This window comes from Callorhinus ursinus, unplaced genomic scaffold (assembly GCF_003265705.2).
Source record: "Callorhinus ursinus isolate GAN/ISIS: 27379988/994484 unplaced genomic scaffold, GSC_fseal_2.0 scaffold10, whole genome shotgun sequence".
In the NCBI taxonomy this organism is placed as follows: Eukaryota; Metazoa; Chordata; class Mammalia; order Carnivora; family Otariidae; genus Callorhinus; species Callorhinus ursinus.
The window spans coordinates 19,845,088-19,862,630 of NW_027397072.1; the positions used below are offsets into that span (position 1 = coordinate 19,845,088).

Below are 17,543 nucleotides of genomic sequence, written 5' to 3' on the forward strand. Positions count from 1 at the left end.
GACTCAAACAAAATCAGAAATGAGAGGAGAAATAACAACCAACACCACAGAAATACAAAGGATTATAAGAGAACATTATAGAAAAATATATGGCAACAAACTGGACAACCTAGAAGAAATGGATAAATTTGTAGAAACATATTACCTCCCAAAAGTGAATCAGGAAGACATAGAAAATTTGAACAAACTGATTACCAGCAATGAAATTGAATGAGTAATCAAAAAACTCCCAACAAATAAAGCTCCAGGACCAGATGGTGTCACAGATAAATTCTACCAAACATTTAAAGAAGCATTATACTAATTCTTCTCAAACTATTCTAAAAATAAAAAAATAAAAAAAAATAAAGAAGAGGAAGAAAAATTTCCAAATTCTTTTTATGAGGCCAGAATTACCCTGATACCAAAGCCAGACAAAGACACTACGAAAAAATAACTACAGGCCAATTTCTCTGATGAAGATATGTGCAAAAATCCTTAAGAAAATATTAGCAAGCCAAATTTTACAGTACATTAAAAATGTACTCACTGCAATCAAGTGGGATTTATTCCTGAGATGCAGATCAATCAATGTGATACATCATATCAACCCATACCTAACATCATACTCAATGCTGAAAACTGAAAACTTTCCCCCTAAGATCAGGAACAAGATAACGATGTCCACTCTCACCACTTTTATTCACATAGTACTGGAAGTCCTATCCACAGCAATCAGACAAGAAAAAAAAGTAAAAGGCAACCAAAGTGGTAAAGAAGTAGTAAAACTTTCACTATTTGTAGATGACATGATACTATATATAGAAAACCTTAAAGACTCCAACAAAAAACTACTAGAAGTGATAAATGAATTTGCAGTATACAAAATCAATATACAGAAATCTGTTGCATTTCTACGCATTAATAATGAAGTAGTAGAAAGAGAAATTAAAAAAACAGGGCACCTGGGTGGCTCAGTTGGTTGAGACTGCCTTCGGCTCAGGTCATGATCCTGGAGTCCCGGGATCAAGTCCCACATCGGACTCCCTGCTCAGCGGGGAGCCTGCTTCTCCCTCTAACCCTCCCACCTCTCATGTACTCTCTCTCTCTCTCTCTCATTCTCACTCTCTCAAAATAAACAAATAAATCTTTAAAAAAATTAAAAGAACAATCCCATTTACAATTGCACCAAAAAGAAAAAGTACCTAGGAATAAACTTAACCAAAGAGGTGAAAGACCTGTACTCTGAAAACTGTAAAATACTGATGAAAGAAATAGAAGATGACACAAACAAATGGAAAGATACTCCATGTTCATGGACAGGGAGAACAAATATTGTTAAAATGTCCGTACTATCCAAAGCAATCCACAGATTTAATACAATCCTTATAAAAATACCCACGGGGTGCCTGGGTGGCTCAGTCGGTTAAGCAGCTACTTTTGGCTCAGGTCCTGAGATTGAGTCTCACATCAGGCTCCCTGCTCAGCAAGGAGTCTGCTTCTCCCTCTGCCTCTCCCTGCCACCCTCCCCCTGCTTTGTGCACGCGCTCTCTCTCTCTCTCATAAATAAATAAAATCTTTAAAAAAATACCCACACCATTTTTTTTCACAGAACTAGAATAATCCTAAAATTTGTATGGAAGCACAAAAGACCCCAAGTAGCCAAAGCAATCTTGAAAAAGAACAAAACCGGAGGTATCACAATCCCAGATTTCAAGATAAACTACAAATCTGTGGTAATCAAACAGTATGATACTGACACAAAAACAGACACATTGATTAATGGAACAGAATAGAGAGCCCAGAAGTAAACCCACAATTAAATGATCAATTAATCTTTGCCAAAGGAGGCAAGAATATGCAATGGGAAAAAGATAGTCTCTTCAAAAAATGGTGCTGGGAAAACTGGATAGCTACATGTGAAAGAATGAAACTGGACCACTTTCTTACACCACACACAAAAATAAACTCAAAATGGATTGAAGACCTAAATGTGAGACTGAGTACATAAAAATCCTAGAAGAGCAGAGGCAGTGATTTCTCGGACATCATTCACAGCAAGTTTTTTGTCTTCTTCTTTTTTAAGATTTTATTTATTTATGTATTTATTTATTTATTTGAGAGAGAGAGCCCATGAGCACACACACACACACACACACACACACACGAGCAGCAGGAGGGGCAAAGGGATGGGGAGAAAGTGAATTTCAAGCAGACTCCACACTGAGCGCAGAGCCTGATGTGGGGCTTGATCTCATGATCCCTGAGATCATGACCTGAGCTGAAATCAAGAATCAGATGCTTAACTGACTGAGCCACTCAGGTGCCCCCACAGCAAGTATTTTCTAGATATGTCTCCTGAGGCAAGGGAAACAAAAGCAAAAATAAACTCTTGGGACTACATAAAGATAAAAAGCTTCTGCACAAAAACAGAAACAATCAACAAAAAGACAACCCAATGACTGGGAGAAGATATTTGCAAAAGACATATCTGATAAAGGGTTAGTATCCAAAATATGTAAAGAACTTATACAGCTCAACACCAAAAAACCCGAAATAACCCAATTAAAAATGGGCAGAAGACATGAACAGACATTTCTTCAAAGAAGATATCCAGATGGCCAACAGACACATGAAAAGATGCTCAACATCACTTGGCATCAAGAAAATACAAATCAAAACTGCAATGACATATCACCTAACATCTGTCAGAATGGCTGAAATCAAAAACATAAGAAACAACAAGTGTTGCCAAGTATGTGGTGAAAAAGGAACCCTCCTACATTGTTGGTGGAAATGTAAACTGGTATAGCCACCATAGAAAACAGTATGGGAGTTCCTCAAAAAATTAAAGATAGAATTACCATACAGTTCAGTAATTCCATTACTGGATATTTACCCCAAGAATATGAAAACACTAATTAAAAAGATAAGAGCACACCTATGTTTACTGCAGCATTTACAATAGCCATATTATGGAAGCAGCACAAGTGTCCATCCACAGATGAATGGATAAAGAAGATGGGGTGTGTGTGTATATATATAAAATGCAATATTACTCAGCCATAAAAATGAATGAAATCTTGCCATCTGCAACAACTGTATGGAGCTAGAGTGTATAATCTAAGTGAAATAAGTCAGCCAGAGAAAGACAAATACCATATGATGTTACTCATATGTGGAACTTTGGAATTTAAGAAATAACACAAGTGAAAAAGGAAAGAGACAAAAAAACTCTTAAAATTTAAATATAAAACTTTTAAATATAGAGAACTGGTGGTTACCAGGGAGGAAGTAGGTGGGAATGAGAGAAATAGGCGATGGGGATTAATAGTACACTCATTGTGATGAGCCCTAGGTGCTGTACAGAAGGTTTGAATCACTATACTGTACTCCTGAAACTCATATAACACTGCATAGTAATTATACTGGAATTAAAACAAAAAAAATTCAGCTAGATGCTGTTTACACTGACACCTAACATGTAATGTTACAGAAATGTCAGAAGTAAAGGTTTGGATAAAGCTCCACATTTACAATATATTAAAAAGCAACTAGGGAGGTTTTATTAGCAACAGACCAAAATAGGCTTTCAAAGATCTATGTAAACATTATAAATATTTAGGATGATATAATAATGTTGATTTCATTTGCAACTAACAGAATAGCATCAAAATGTAAAATTAACTGACAAAATTACCTCTGAAAGAGGAAGGAAGGAAGGAAGGGGCAAGGGAGGGAGAGAGGAAAAAAGAAAGAAAAAAAATCTGAAAAATCTATAATCAAAGTAGTGGATTATAATATTTCTCAATGAAAATTAGTAAATATGAAAGATTTGAATATTAACAGGCTTAATATAATGAACACATATGCAAGGGAACACATAGTCTTCTCAAGCACCCACAGAATTAATTTCAACAAATGCCAGAGTCTGTATTACTGTGCAAAAACACTTCCTGAATATAGCTGAAAAATTAAACATTAAAATTATTTTCGTATGTATGTATGTATGTATGTATTTTATTTATTTGACACAGAGAGAGAGACAGCTAGAGAGGGAACACAAGCAGTGGGAGCGGGAGTGGGAGAGGGAGAAGCAGGCTTCCCGCTGAGCAGGAAGTCCGACGCGGGGCTCGATCCCAGGACCCTGGGATCATGACCTGAGCCGAAGGCAGATGCTTAACAACTGAGCCACCCAGGCACCCCTAAATGTTGTATTTAAAGAAGAGGTTCCTAAAAGCTCATAGCTTCCTCCTTTAGCAAAAGGTACCTCAATTTGCTTGACCTATCACTAGGATCACTCCTCTTCCTTAAAATCCTTCTTTACTTGGCTTCTAGGTCACACCTTGCCTCAGGTCCCGCTACCTCTCTGGCCAGTCCCCTCCTCTCCTTTCCTAGCTCCTCCTCAACCCAAAGACTTAACGTTGGAACCCAAAGGCTCAGCCTTGTAACTCTTCTCTGCATACAGCCTTGCTGGTCCCACTGAGTCTCGTAGCTTTGAGGATCATCTATGCACCAACACACTCCCAAACGTATACACCAGCCTGAATATATCCTCTGGACCTCACCATGTTCTACTGCCTACCCAGTATCTCCACTTATCCATCTTAAAGGTAAGTGATGGTAATATCCAAAACCAAACTCCTAATCATCTTCCCTGCCCCTCCTCCCTCATCATGCGCCTTCATTTAATGGCAACTCCATCCCTCTGGTTGCTTAGGCCAAGATCTTTAGGGACATCCTTGATACTTTTCTTCTCACATCCCACATTCAATCCACCTGTTGGCTCTGTCTTCAGAATATGCCCACAGTCTAACCACTTCTATGTCCACTTGGATCATACTGATTGGGCCACTACCACTGTTCACCTGGATTACTGAACTAGCCTCTTAATGTGCTTGCTTCTGAGCCCTTCCCTGTCCCAACCCTGCTTTAATCTAGCAAGCCAGAGCTATCCTGTTAAAGCATATCAGATCATATCCTTCCTTTGATTAAAACCCTTTGATGGGTTCTTGTCACTCCCAGGAAAGCTAAGGTTCTTACAAACAGCTTCCAAGAACCTAAACAGTCTTCCTCATTTCCCCAGTTAACCCTCTGTCCTTACTTCTTCCTCTTGCTTCTCCCTCTGTTCCAGCCACACTGGCCTCCATACTGTTCCTTAAGCATTACAGTCATGCTCCTGATTGAGGCCCTGGCATGTGCTCTTCCCTCCGCCCAGAATGATCTTCCAGATATTTACATGGCTCCCTCCAGATATCCCTCCTGTTCTTTAAGTCTCTGTTCACACGTCACCACTTCAGAGAGGTTTTATCTGAGAAGCCAGTTTAAAACTGAAATCCGTCTGGATCCACACTCCCCCACCAACCCATCCCTCCCTTTCCCTAACCTGCTTTAATTTTCTAAGACACGACATATTTATTCATTTTGTTTGTTTTCTGTCTTGCCCTACTTAAGTGTCAGCTCCAAGAGGGGAAGAATTTTTTTTTTTGTCTATGTTATAATCGGCTATATCCCCAGTGTCTGACACATAGTAGGTCTTCAACAAGTACTTGTAGACTGATACGAAGATAAGCTCTGAACTGCAGGAGATGGTACATCAATATTAACTGCAGGTGGAGAGAGAATGATGAAAACTTCCTGGTAAGTTCTTTCTGGCAGACAGGAAGGGTGGGAAAGCAAGAAAAAGAGCTCATGGCGACCATCAGGTCAAAGTCCTCGGGGCCACAAGAATGCCCCCCCTGCCCCAACTTGCGTGAGGACACAGAGACTGACAGCCAAGTTATGCACAACGAATGACAGCTCTGTAGATTGTGTCCCACAGAGTCAGGAGGCAGCTGCAGAATAAACGCATGCGAGAGCAAGAAGCAAATGAGAGATGTCTAAGAAAGCAGAGGAGGGAGCTCTGTGAAGACTCCAAAAGGTGAAGGACAAAAGACGGTTTGTGATGACTGATACAAAGAGAGCTTGTTCGGATTATGTCATAAAGTCCCAGAAAAGTCCTTGCCCATTGTGAGAAGAGCAATGCCACTGAACAACGCTATTCTCTGTGCCCAAACAAGCAGCCAGAGTATCACATAATGGTTTTCAGTCTGTGTCAAAGCTCAGTGAAAAGACAATTTTTAACAGTAAATCCAGATGACTAAACAGTGTGCTGCCTTTAAAAAAAATGATTTTATTTATTTATTTGAGAGAGAGAGAGCATGAGCGGGAGGAGGAGCAGAGGGAGAGGGAGAAGCAGACTCTGGGCAGAGCTCGGAGCCCCAACATGGGGCTTAATCCCACGACCCTGAAATCATGACCCGAGCCGAAATCAAGAGTCGGATGCTCAACTAGCCAGGCACCCCTGAAGACTGCCTTTAATACAGAAGTTCTGTCAGGGCACCAGAAACTTACTGCAGATCTTATATTGTAAAAGAATAGCAGTTTATCCCCTTGGCAACTATTACTGAATACACACTGTGTACCAGGTAGTATGCTCCCACTATGTAACCACAGATCTTTGTGATTTCTGGAAATTTATACAATTGTTGAACAAACTGTTAAACTCTATGTCTTCTTGATGCCTGTCAATTCTTTGTCACCAGGAGTTAGGTTGTTTAAGCACGAAAAGAGAAGTTAATATTGTATTCTAATATTGCAGACCATCAGAAAGCAAAATATTTGGTTATCAGTAAATGGAAGTATTCCGGAACTTCCCAAAGCAAGTCTGCTGATAAATGCAAGTTGACAAAGAAACATTTTATTGGTTTTATTTTTACTTTTGAATCTACAGTGAAAGGTCATAAGCCTAAAAGAAAGCAAAGACCTCCTAATGGTAGACAGAGGTGCCTCTGAGGCTGAGCCTCGGAAGGAGGTTCGTTCAGGCTGATCCTTGTGACACCTTCTAGGCTGCTAGAGTTCTCTCATGGACCCAACTGAGGGATGTGATGTGCTATGCAGACACTGAATATTATGAAGAGGTGTCACGCAACTCTAGTCTTTTTGAGTTTGCCCAACATATAGCCTTTAGCCTGAACATAAAAATAACTGTTACCAACAACCTCTCATCAACCCTCTGAACAATGGATACCACTCTGACCCCTGCTGTGTAAATATATGGAAAGTCTTAAGTTTGGTGGCTAAGAGACTTAGTGCAGAATATAGAGCTATGAAATCTCTACATCTAGGCCTCTTGGTTCAAGTCTTACACTTGAAATGCCAGGCCATTCTAAATGGCGCTTGCACAGCCATCTTCCTTGAGGCAAACCACGCACGACAGTGTATAAACATGACCTGGTCTGATGCTTGCTGGACTGAATTCTAGAGGAAAAAAGGGGCACTTTTCTGGAAATGCCAACAAAGCTCTCACTCTCCTTTAGCTCATTTTTGTGTCTAAGTGACGACTGGTACCTACATAACCTTCTCTGTCACACAGGCAATGAGTAACTGTGTCTAACAGCCAATCTCGTATGGACTGTTCCACATACTTCTGACTTGGAGTCAGACTGGGAATCGCGTGACTAACCCAGACATGTACCCGAAGTACTCAGTCCATTGCTTAGAACAAAGCAAACGCTTAGTAAATGTTAGCTGTGATTTCTAGTATCTGTGTGTTAGACACTGACCTAGTGCTTCAGAGATCCCTAAGTCCCATCCACAGTGTAGGTATTCTCAACCTCACCATACAGGTGCGGCTGTCTCAGCAAGTGAGTGGAAGAGAGCCAGGATTCAAAGCTCCCACTACCCTCCCCACCACGTTTGTTCTAGCACTCTCTTTGATTTTATCACTCCCTTTGACTAAGTATTTTTGCCTTTTGACAACAGCATTAAGACACCTCTCTCATTTCAGAACTTGTTCTTGTTTAAAACAAAGTTTAAAACGTTTTTATGAAGGCAAACTACTCAAACAATAGGCAAAGGATTTAAATACACATCTCTCTAAACAAGATATGCAAATGGCCAACAAGCACATGAAAAGATGCTCAACATTATCAGTCATCCAGGAGATGTAAATCAAAACCACAATGAAATGTCTCTTCACACCCAGAGGGATGGCTACAATAAGAAGTCAGATAATAACAAGTGTTGGTAAGGATATGAAGAAAGAGAAACTTCGTGCCCTGCTGGTGGGAATATAAAATGGTGTAGCTACTTTGGAAAACAGTCTGGCAGTTCCTCAAAAAGTTGAACACAGAGGCGCGCCGGGGTGGCTCAGTTGGTTAAGTGTCTGCCTTTGTCTCAGGTCATAATCTAGGGGTCCTGGGCTCGAGCCCCGCATCAGGCTCCCCACTTAGCAGGGAGCCTGCTTCTCCCTCTCCCTCTGCTCCTCCCCACCATTCGTGCTCTTTCTTGGTCTCTCTCAAATAAACAAAATCTTTAAAAAAAAAAAAAGTTAAACATAGAATTGCCATTTGATGTAGCAATTTCATTCCTACTTAGGTGTATATTCAAGAGACATGAAGATGTATGTCCACACAAAAACTTGTACACAAATATTCATAGCAGCATTGTTCATAATAGCCAAAAGACAGAAACAACCCAAATGTTCATCAACTAAAGAATGGATAAGCAAAATGTGGTGTACCCATACAGTGGACTACTACTTAGTCATAGAAAGGAACAAAGTCCAGAGGCATACTACAGCATGGATGTACCTCGAAGATATTATGCTGAGTAAAATAAGCCAATCACAAAACTCACACATTTTATGATCCCGTGTATATAATATGTCCAGAATAGGCAAACATACGGAGACAGAAAGTAGGTAAATAGTGGCTGCCTACGGCTGGAGGTGGGGGTTGTACAGGAAGATAGGAAGGTAACAGTTAAAGGAGTCAGGGCTTCTTTTGGGGGTGATGAAAATGTTCTGGAATTAGCCATCTGCGATGACAGTCGCACAACACTGAATATACTAAAAACCATTCAAGTGTACACTTTAAATGGATAAACTATATGGTATAGGATTTATATCTCAATAAAGCTGTTACCAAAAGAAGTGATTATGTTCAGCTTTATCCTTCCAGACACTATTCTTAAAGATTCCTGTCCTTGTTTGTCATATTCACTCTTTGTCTCCTGGCTTCTTCTCTGTTGTGTACTTTCTACAAAGAGGAAACACTGTGCCGCCTCTGACTTTTCCTCTTTCCTTTTCCCTGGTTCCAGTGATGGCTGTACTGCCGGGGTCTCACTGCTCTAAACAAGGTGGCAGTGTCTGCACGCTAGTGTAGACGGTCAGAGCGTGGGCCCTGGAGCCAAACCACATGGGTTTGAACTCAGCTCTACCACTTACTGGCGGAGTAACCCTGGACAAGTTATTTAGCTTTTGCTTTAATTTCCGTATCTGTAAAATGAAAATTATAATGAGGTTTTAAAAGCATTTGGGAACTTCAGAAAAGTACCTAGATTAATAAGCGCTCAATGAAGGGCACTTTTTACTGGTATGAGCAATGAACCAGCGCTTCCTTATTCTCCTAGAACCTATCTCCTGCCTCCGTGGGTGCCTTCGAGGTCTCACCCGTAACTGCTGACACCCTCAGACGATCAGCTCATCTACTTTCATGGGCTCAACGCCATCAACCTGCATTCATCCCACTGGCCGATGTCCTTCCTGCTGCCGTGTGGCTCAGCCCTCTGACCACCTGCTGGACCGGCCTCCCCGGGTGTCCCACTGGTGCTTTGTAGTCAAAACCAAACTCTTCTTCCCCTAACTCTGATTCCTTACTGTAGCTGGTGGCACCACTATCCTACCTGTCACCAGGATACAAACCTGCCCACACATCCCATCCATTCCCAACTCCTGCCATTGTTCCTTCAGAAACAGTTCTTAGCTCTGTTTCATCACTTTCCCCCCACCTTGGCTTCATAGCAGAATCATCTGAGGAGCTCTGAAAAATCCCCACATGCAGACCTTGCTTTAGACCGTTTAAATGAGGACTCAGGCATCCCAGGTGATCCTAAGGAATCTCATTCAAGCTAGAGAATCTCTGATTTAGCCTTTGGTCTGCCTCTCAAGCCCCAACTTCCATTGTTTTTGGCTTTGCACTTCCACTCCAGCCGTAATGAACTGCTTATAAAATCACTGCCCCCCCCCCCACCTGCACCGTTTCTTGTCTTTATCGTACTCTTCACCATGCCACCCCCCATCTGGCTTACTCCTATTTATCTTATCGATCTCCCAGTTGCCTCCTCCAGGAAGTCTTCTCTAATTCACCAATCTACAGTGAACAAGGTAGTCCTCCTCTGTACTTTCTTGGTGCCCAGTGAAGGTCTACCACTGTGCTTATTGTTAGCATGCTCTTCTAGAACTATCTGCCTATGTGCCTCACCCCCTCACAGAGCAATGTACTACCTGAGCCCAGGACTAGCTCACACTCATTTTCACATTCTCAGCAGTTAGTCCCCAGGTTGGCCTTATGCAAATGCTCAATTCCAGAGATGAGGAAAGGTTTTCTGCAAAGAGGTTGTTTATGCCAGACATTCACAGATGGGTTGGAGTTTGATCCATATTTTTTCACTCAAGGTGAAACCACCAACTTGATTACTTAAGTCCGGTGCCTCCAAGCATCCACTGCAGTTTTTTCTTTTTTTTTTAAGATTTTATTTATTTATTTGACAGAGACAGAGACAGCGAGAGCAGGAACACAAGCAGGGGGAGTGGAAGAGGGAGAAGCAGGCTTCCTGCGGAGCAGGGAGCCCGATGCGGGGCTCGATCCCAGGACCCTGGGATCATGACCTGAGCCGAAGGCAGACGCTTAACGACTGAGCCACCCAGGCGCCCCAGTTTCTTTTATACACACTCTTGTACTAAGAATGTTTTATCTTGCATTTGCAATGAGTATCAGCTTGTAAGTTCCCTCCACTCTTTTTAGGAAAAAGTTGGAGTAAAAACTGTAAATAACATAGTAGTCTATTATCCTAGATTATATTTTCTTTTACTTTCAAATCAAAATTTCTTTTGCTTTCAAAATTTCTTTTGCTTTTGAGATACATATGATTATCTTGGATCCAATTACCTCGATCTTGACCATTTAAAAATTTCTTTTGCCTTTTGTGATATAAAACAATTCACTGGCCTATACCCACAGACTATGTTAAGGAAAAAGAGAAATTCCAAAGAAATTCGAGAGACTACATATAATTAAAAATACATTTCAAAGGGTGCTTCAAAAGAAATACACAATACAAGTAATGTAGTTTGTGTCCTTTTAATAAACACACTTGCATAGTTATATTACAATTTTGTAAAAATAAAAACAGATGACCTCATGCCAAGCGTGCCTAGCATCTGCACAATCTCAATACCTTTAATACTATAGTTTCAAGACACACACAATAAAAATTTAAGGCAAAAACAGCACTTCGCGACAATAACTTACTACAGCAGCGTCACAGCAGCATCCAATAATGCCACTTTAGGCAAAGTCTCTCGGTATTTCCATTACAGATTCTATTTACAAGAACTTATAACTTGGTAAAATTTATTCTAAGAAAACTTGGCAAATGAAGCTTTGGACTGGAATTGGCATTTCTTTCTCTACTTTTCCTTCCCCCACTTTCAAACTATCAGTATTCATATTGTATTTTAAAATAAAATAGCAGTTACATTTTTTAATCGTTGTATTATTTTAAAATGACTCTTTAAGATAAAGTTTTAGAGGAAACTATGTAATGGATGATAAAAATCAGCTTTGGTTTTAGAAAAGATTTTTTTCATCGCTGGAAAACCTGTAAGGTTTAATCACATACTTTAAAAATGATCATCACATACTACAATCTTTAAACAGGTTTTTTGTTTTGTTTTTTTAAACAAACAGGTATTTGGATTCTTCCTACAGGGTTCAGATTTATTCCCATTTTAAAATTCTGTGCTCCTGATAAACCCTTTTCCTTCTAATGTTGCTTTCTAAGCCAATTGAAAGCCGCCTCTGATCCTGAATGAGGAAGAGATCAAACAACATGGCTGAACGGGAGGTACTGTGAAGGACTGACTGCATGCATTTCTAAGAAGGATTTAGGTTACTCTTACATTACATTCAATTTCCTTTACTTTTAGCTTTCTCTCAAATATATGGCAAAATACCTACACAAAGAGTGGTATTTCAGGAAATACAGTAAACTTATCTTCTAGACCAACATCCAGCTTAAGTATGCCATTATGTGATTTGCTTTTGGTCCATGGGTACCTGATGAATGTATTATTTTTCATATTGGTTAGAGATGCTAAGCTCTACCTGAATGTCATTCTTGATAACTTATATTTATCAGGGTTACAATGAAGCAATTTGAGCTATAAAAATGCCCTTGAAATAATTTATCAGTGTATTAGATAAGCCCAAATTCAAAATTATAAAGAGAAAATGTTATATCAAATTGTGCGGCTAATTAACAGTGGTCTGATTTCCACTCTCAGGGTTTAAAATGGATTTAAAGTAACTGTCCTTAATCTGAACCCAAAGAGTGCAAAAGCCGAAAGTTCAGAAAATAAAAGGCAAGATCAAGTAATCCGTACAATTTGGAAGATCAGCTGAATCCACAAGGACTCAGTCTTTGCACTGTCCCCTTTAGTGACTGCAGGCAAATCTGTTATCCCACATGTAAAGTGTTATTATTGCTTTCCTATTAATGTCATATTTTATAAAAGTACCATGATGATGCCAAATGCTAAAAATTGAGGTGGTCTAATAACTAGAAACCCCTGCCCCCAGGAGCACACATATACACCATCCTACATCCCAAAAATGTTAAGCATTTTGAAACACAGACATCTGAACTTTGTAAAGTTCAACCTAAATTGTTGATTCTTTCTCAAGAAAAGTTATGATTTAGGCAATGACTGAAATTCTTCATTCACAATGTATAGGCACATTAACATAAATATTGCACAAAATATGCCTCTAACTGAAACTCAGAGATATAAAAACATATTTCACTCTTCTTAAAGAACTCGGTGAGGAAATAAGACTCTGTGATCGTATACTTTTCCTGATAATACTCTGACATTCATAAAGAGTAGATTGCACTGCAGTTTGTAAACATTTCAAATTGCATAAACTTCTCACTGATTTTCAAATATAGTTTAATACTGCCTACTAAAACCCCTTTCTGTTTCAGCTAGGTACTCTCACATCATTTACTTACTTATAATAATGTTTATTATCTTTAAAGTGTTTTCCATTCAAGGAAAAGGAGTAAAATCCTATGCCAAAGTAGCCAACGTGTCTGAAGACAAGATATTAACCAGAGCATTCTGGATGGTAAAATCAGTCTTCTAGCCTCGGAGCAGCTTCATGGACATAGAAGAATGACTGCTCTCACACATCTTTCCCCCACTCAGATTCATTCCTGACTGAGCAGAGTCTGTATGCCTGCTTCAGGGGCATTTAAACTCTTCAAGGATTCCTTATGATTTCTACTCAATACATTAAGAAGAACATCAGCGCATGTTATTTTATGACCTGGGACAGGTAGTCACCTAATTAAAATAGGTATCATGAATTTTGACTTTAGAATTTATTCTAGATCTAAACACTAAGCTAGGGAAGGTTTCCTATCTCACCACCAATGATGGGAGCCTTTCATTCCTCAAAAAGAATCCATTTTTAGGTCACCAGTAAAGAAGTAACAACTAACCGCTATAGCATACGGTGCAGGATCTTCATTAGCCCAGAGCTCACAGACCCTACAGGAACCCCCACAGTACAGTGCCGTTTGTGGGCGGCTGAGATGGAGGAGACATAGCCCGCTCTGCACATCCTGCTGGGGTGGGCTGCTTTCCTCTTTTCTGAGAAAAGCTTCCCAGAAGTGTTATTGCTCCCACCCGGAAATACACAGAAAATAGAGAAAACGTTACTTCCAGTTCTTGGCCTTTAAACGAATTTAAATATTGGTACTCATGGTGGCATATTAGAAAGTAACAGAGTAAACAGTGCATATTTGGGAGCAAATCACATATTGAACCAGTTAAGAGCTCACTGTGATTAGGATTAGATCAAACATAAGAGCAAAACATAAGCAAGTTTTATCTGAATTGTAATGAATATACATGTTGCAGTAACATTAGAAAAGCATGGCAGCCCATTCCAAACCAGTGAGAACAGTTTGTGCAAATAGTGGGTCTTTGTGTGTTTGAACTCCCACCATGTAAGGGCAAACTCAATATGCATGCTAATGACCTACAATTACCAAATTAAAAAAGAAGAAAAATGCTAAAGGATGCCAGAGTGAACAGCAGGGAAAGCCACACAAAGACCCACTATCCTTTAACTTGTTACAAATAAATTTTAACTGTAAATTAGAAACACAAAGAAATAATCACAAGTGGCTCTAACATTCAAACGAAGTTAATGAATTGTGTAGGAGATATTTGATCAGGGCTACCTGCCCTGCCTCCACGCTAGAGTCAAACTTGGATAGTGGGTCTCTGGGGTGCTTTCACACTGGAAGACAACATTGGGTCCTATAAAAAGAAAAATGAGGAATAAAATGAACATAAAGCAAATTAAGTGGGTGAGAAAAAATCTGACTAGTAACATGCAACATCAACTAAATATATCTGAATTATTAAAATTTTAAAACATCCTAATTAAATAATAAAATGAAAATAGTAACTGTAAGGGCCCAAGAAACACCAATGGTAATCTAAAATTTAACTAGTTTTCACAGATGCATATATTCCTGGCCATTCTTCCTTTAGAACAGCTTTTATCTGTTCTTTATATTCTTTATAAGACTTAATTGGAAAAAAGCATTCCTCCACTGGAAAACAAGATAAATAACAACAACAACGCACTTGGAAACCCGTCCCCTCACACCCTGGGCACTAGAAAAGCCAAATGTACTGCTGTACCGGGTGCCTCCAAGGTTCACTAGCCAAAGAGCTTCCAGACCCCAGAGGTCTAAGAAGTATCTTCCCCTCTCAGGGCCAGGAAAGGTCCCTGGGGTATGTCTAATTGATTAGATAAATGGGCAAGCTCTGGAAGCTGCCAACCATTAGCAGAGCTTAAAAACAGTCATTTAGGTAGCCCACATCTTTAAGGAATGTTCAAACCATAAAAAAACTCAACTCCTCCCACATCCAAATTGGGAAATTTAGTTGCTTTATCTAAAGGAAAGCCTTCTTCCAGGATCAGAACTATCTTTAGAGCTACAAGCTCTACAGTGAAAATAATGCACTAATACTTCAAAATGACAGATATAGTATAAATTCATAATACTTGCATTGAATCATAAGCATATCTCAGCTTGACTGGGTTACATTTATATGCTCTCAGAAACTAAACTAAAATGAAAGGCTAAATATTTTAGATAATTTCACAATGATAAAAATATAAATCATGATGAATCATGATGTATTTCGTATAAAAGAAAACAAAAACAAAATCAAAAAGGTGGGAAAAGTGACATTTTATAAAGGTTAAAAGTATTTCCAAGTACTGTTTGTTCTCTAACTATTGTAAATGCATGTTTATTGTCAAATATAAGAAAGGCTAGGTAACTACTAAGAGATAACTTTATATAATACCATATTTCACACTGAGATCTGGATCCTTGTTCTAAAAATAGTGAAACAGATCTTGATTCACGTATCTCTTATGGCATTAGGTATCTTTAAAAAACTACCTAATAGAGTTTTGCAAACAAACAGTTTAAACAAGTTTTTAATTTTCTGCTAACCTGGATGATGTGTAAATATGTGGATATTAAATGAGAGGGTTGCAAAATTAATAGCACCTGTACTCTCAAAGGGTAATTTGAGTAGGTGAATATGGTTAATTACTGGCTGCTTTTTATTAAGCAGAAAAAGATCATTAGAGGTCAAAAAGGATGGTGGTAAAGGGAAGTTGAAGTATAGACTGCTCTTATACCCCAGAACCTCTAAAAGACTTACACATTTTTTCAGATAAAGTCTAATAGTAAGGTCTAAAGCTAAGAAAAAAAGTATTTAAAGCAGTATAACTTTTGATTTTGTGAAAAATTTCCTTTTGCAATTTATTGCTTTCATCACTAATATATACTTGCTAAGAGTGCTGAGTTTAAGATAATGCTCTGGGACAGAATGAGTGCAGTGCTGCATATGAAAGCTTTTGCACCAGCTGAGAGGCAGTTTGATATTACTCACACTGTTGACTTGGATCGGAGTCTGTTGTCATCTTAACATAGTTTGAAGGAAAGAGACCAGTCACCCCGTTGATTTCTCCTTGCCACCAGTCAGGATCATCTTTGTTCAAAACATTGATAAGCTGTCCCTTGGAGAAATTCAGCTCATCCTCGTTATTTGCCCCATAGTCATACATGGCAATCACCTGACACACTACCAGAAAAAGAACAAAATAATTAATTATTCCTACAAAGGTCCCATGTTAAAACTGCCCTCAGATTTAAATTTAAATTTAAATTACTCTAACATTAAGTGTTAACATTAGGTTAAAATTTCTCTCTCACCCTCCCTCCTGCATTCCTTACTTTACAAAACGAGAATCTCTCAGCTACAGTTAATCCACATGAACTACTGCACTCTTAACTGTGAGAGCAGAGCAATTCCACTTCGAAAAGTTTGAAGCAATGAAGTGGTTCAAACTTGTATCACTGAACAGTTGGCTGTTTCTACACAAAACTTTTTAGAAAGGAAGTTCTCATTGTAACATTGCTAATTTTTAGGCAGAGTTATAAAAAGAAACAATTTTTAATATTTTTCAAAGCGTATGCTAATCTAAGAAGTCGCTGAGTTTTAACAAAACTTCTGGAAGCTGCAATGCACACTAACCCACAGCCGTACCAGGATGAAAGGCAGGTGTAGTTCTTTCACTGCTTGGACCCAAAAGTTTAACGTGGCTGGCAGGAAACCATCCTTTCTGCCGCTTTTTTCCTCTGGCCTGTAAAATCAGCAAAAGGGATATGGAAGATGAGATTAAAAACAATTATTGAGACATAAATTAAAAAAAACTGTGTAGTAAAGAATTTAGCCCTGTCCCAAAAGAGGTCTGGACTCTACCTTGGCTCCTGGGAGGTAATCTCTAAACCTGTGGTATGTCCTGACTGCTCAGTGTCTTATTTTCTCTGGGGGCCTTGCCCATGCCAGATAGTCTAACAATGTGACTTATAGTGGATGCTCTGGGTCACATATATGAACTCAACCTCCAGAGGGACTGGAGACTGAGTTTAGCCATATGGGCAGAACCACATCTATGTGATGGAGCCCCAGTAAAAACTCTGGACACCAAGGCTCGAATGAGCTTCTTTGCTTGACAATACTTGGTATGTATGTGTTGTTGCCAGGAGTTAATGTTATCCATGACTCCACTGCAAGAGGACAATGAAAGCTCTGTTTTTGGAACTGTCTTGAAATCAGCCCCATACATCTCTTCTCTTGGCTAACTGTAATCTAAATTATTTTGCTGTAATAAACTGTAACTATAAGAACAGTTTCAGTGTCTTATGAGTCTTTCTAGTTAATTACTGAACTTGAGGGTGGTCTTGGGAACCTCCAAACTTACAACTGGTGTCAGAAGTTAGGGTGGTCTTGGGGACTGAATTCTGCACTGGCCTTCCAGGTCAGTATCAAACAACTGGAAGACTCAATATGCATA

The 17,543-nt window shown here is 39.3% G+C and overlaps 1 protein-coding gene across 11 annotated transcripts in view; it reads right to left on the minus strand.

Annotated features, from left to right (window-relative positions):
* Window positions 1–17,543, minus strand: part of ITSN2 (intersectin 2) — a 137,823-nt gene that overhangs the window by 24,343 nt on the left and 95,937 nt on the right. For 8 of the 11 annotated variants that reach the window (XM_073897048.1, XM_073897043.1, XM_073897047.1 and 5 more), the window contains 2 exons: window positions 16,721–16,829; window positions 16,076–16,267 (listed from right to left, as the gene is read on the minus strand). In XM_073897048.1, the coding sequence (XP_073753149.1) occupies window positions 16,076–16,267; window positions 16,721–16,829 (301 nt within the window). The remainder of the gene's footprint in view (window positions 1–16,075; window positions 16,268–16,720; window positions 16,830–17,543) is intronic. The other 3 variants (XM_073897045.1, XM_073897050.1, XM_025867831.2) reach the window with 1 other exon arrangement.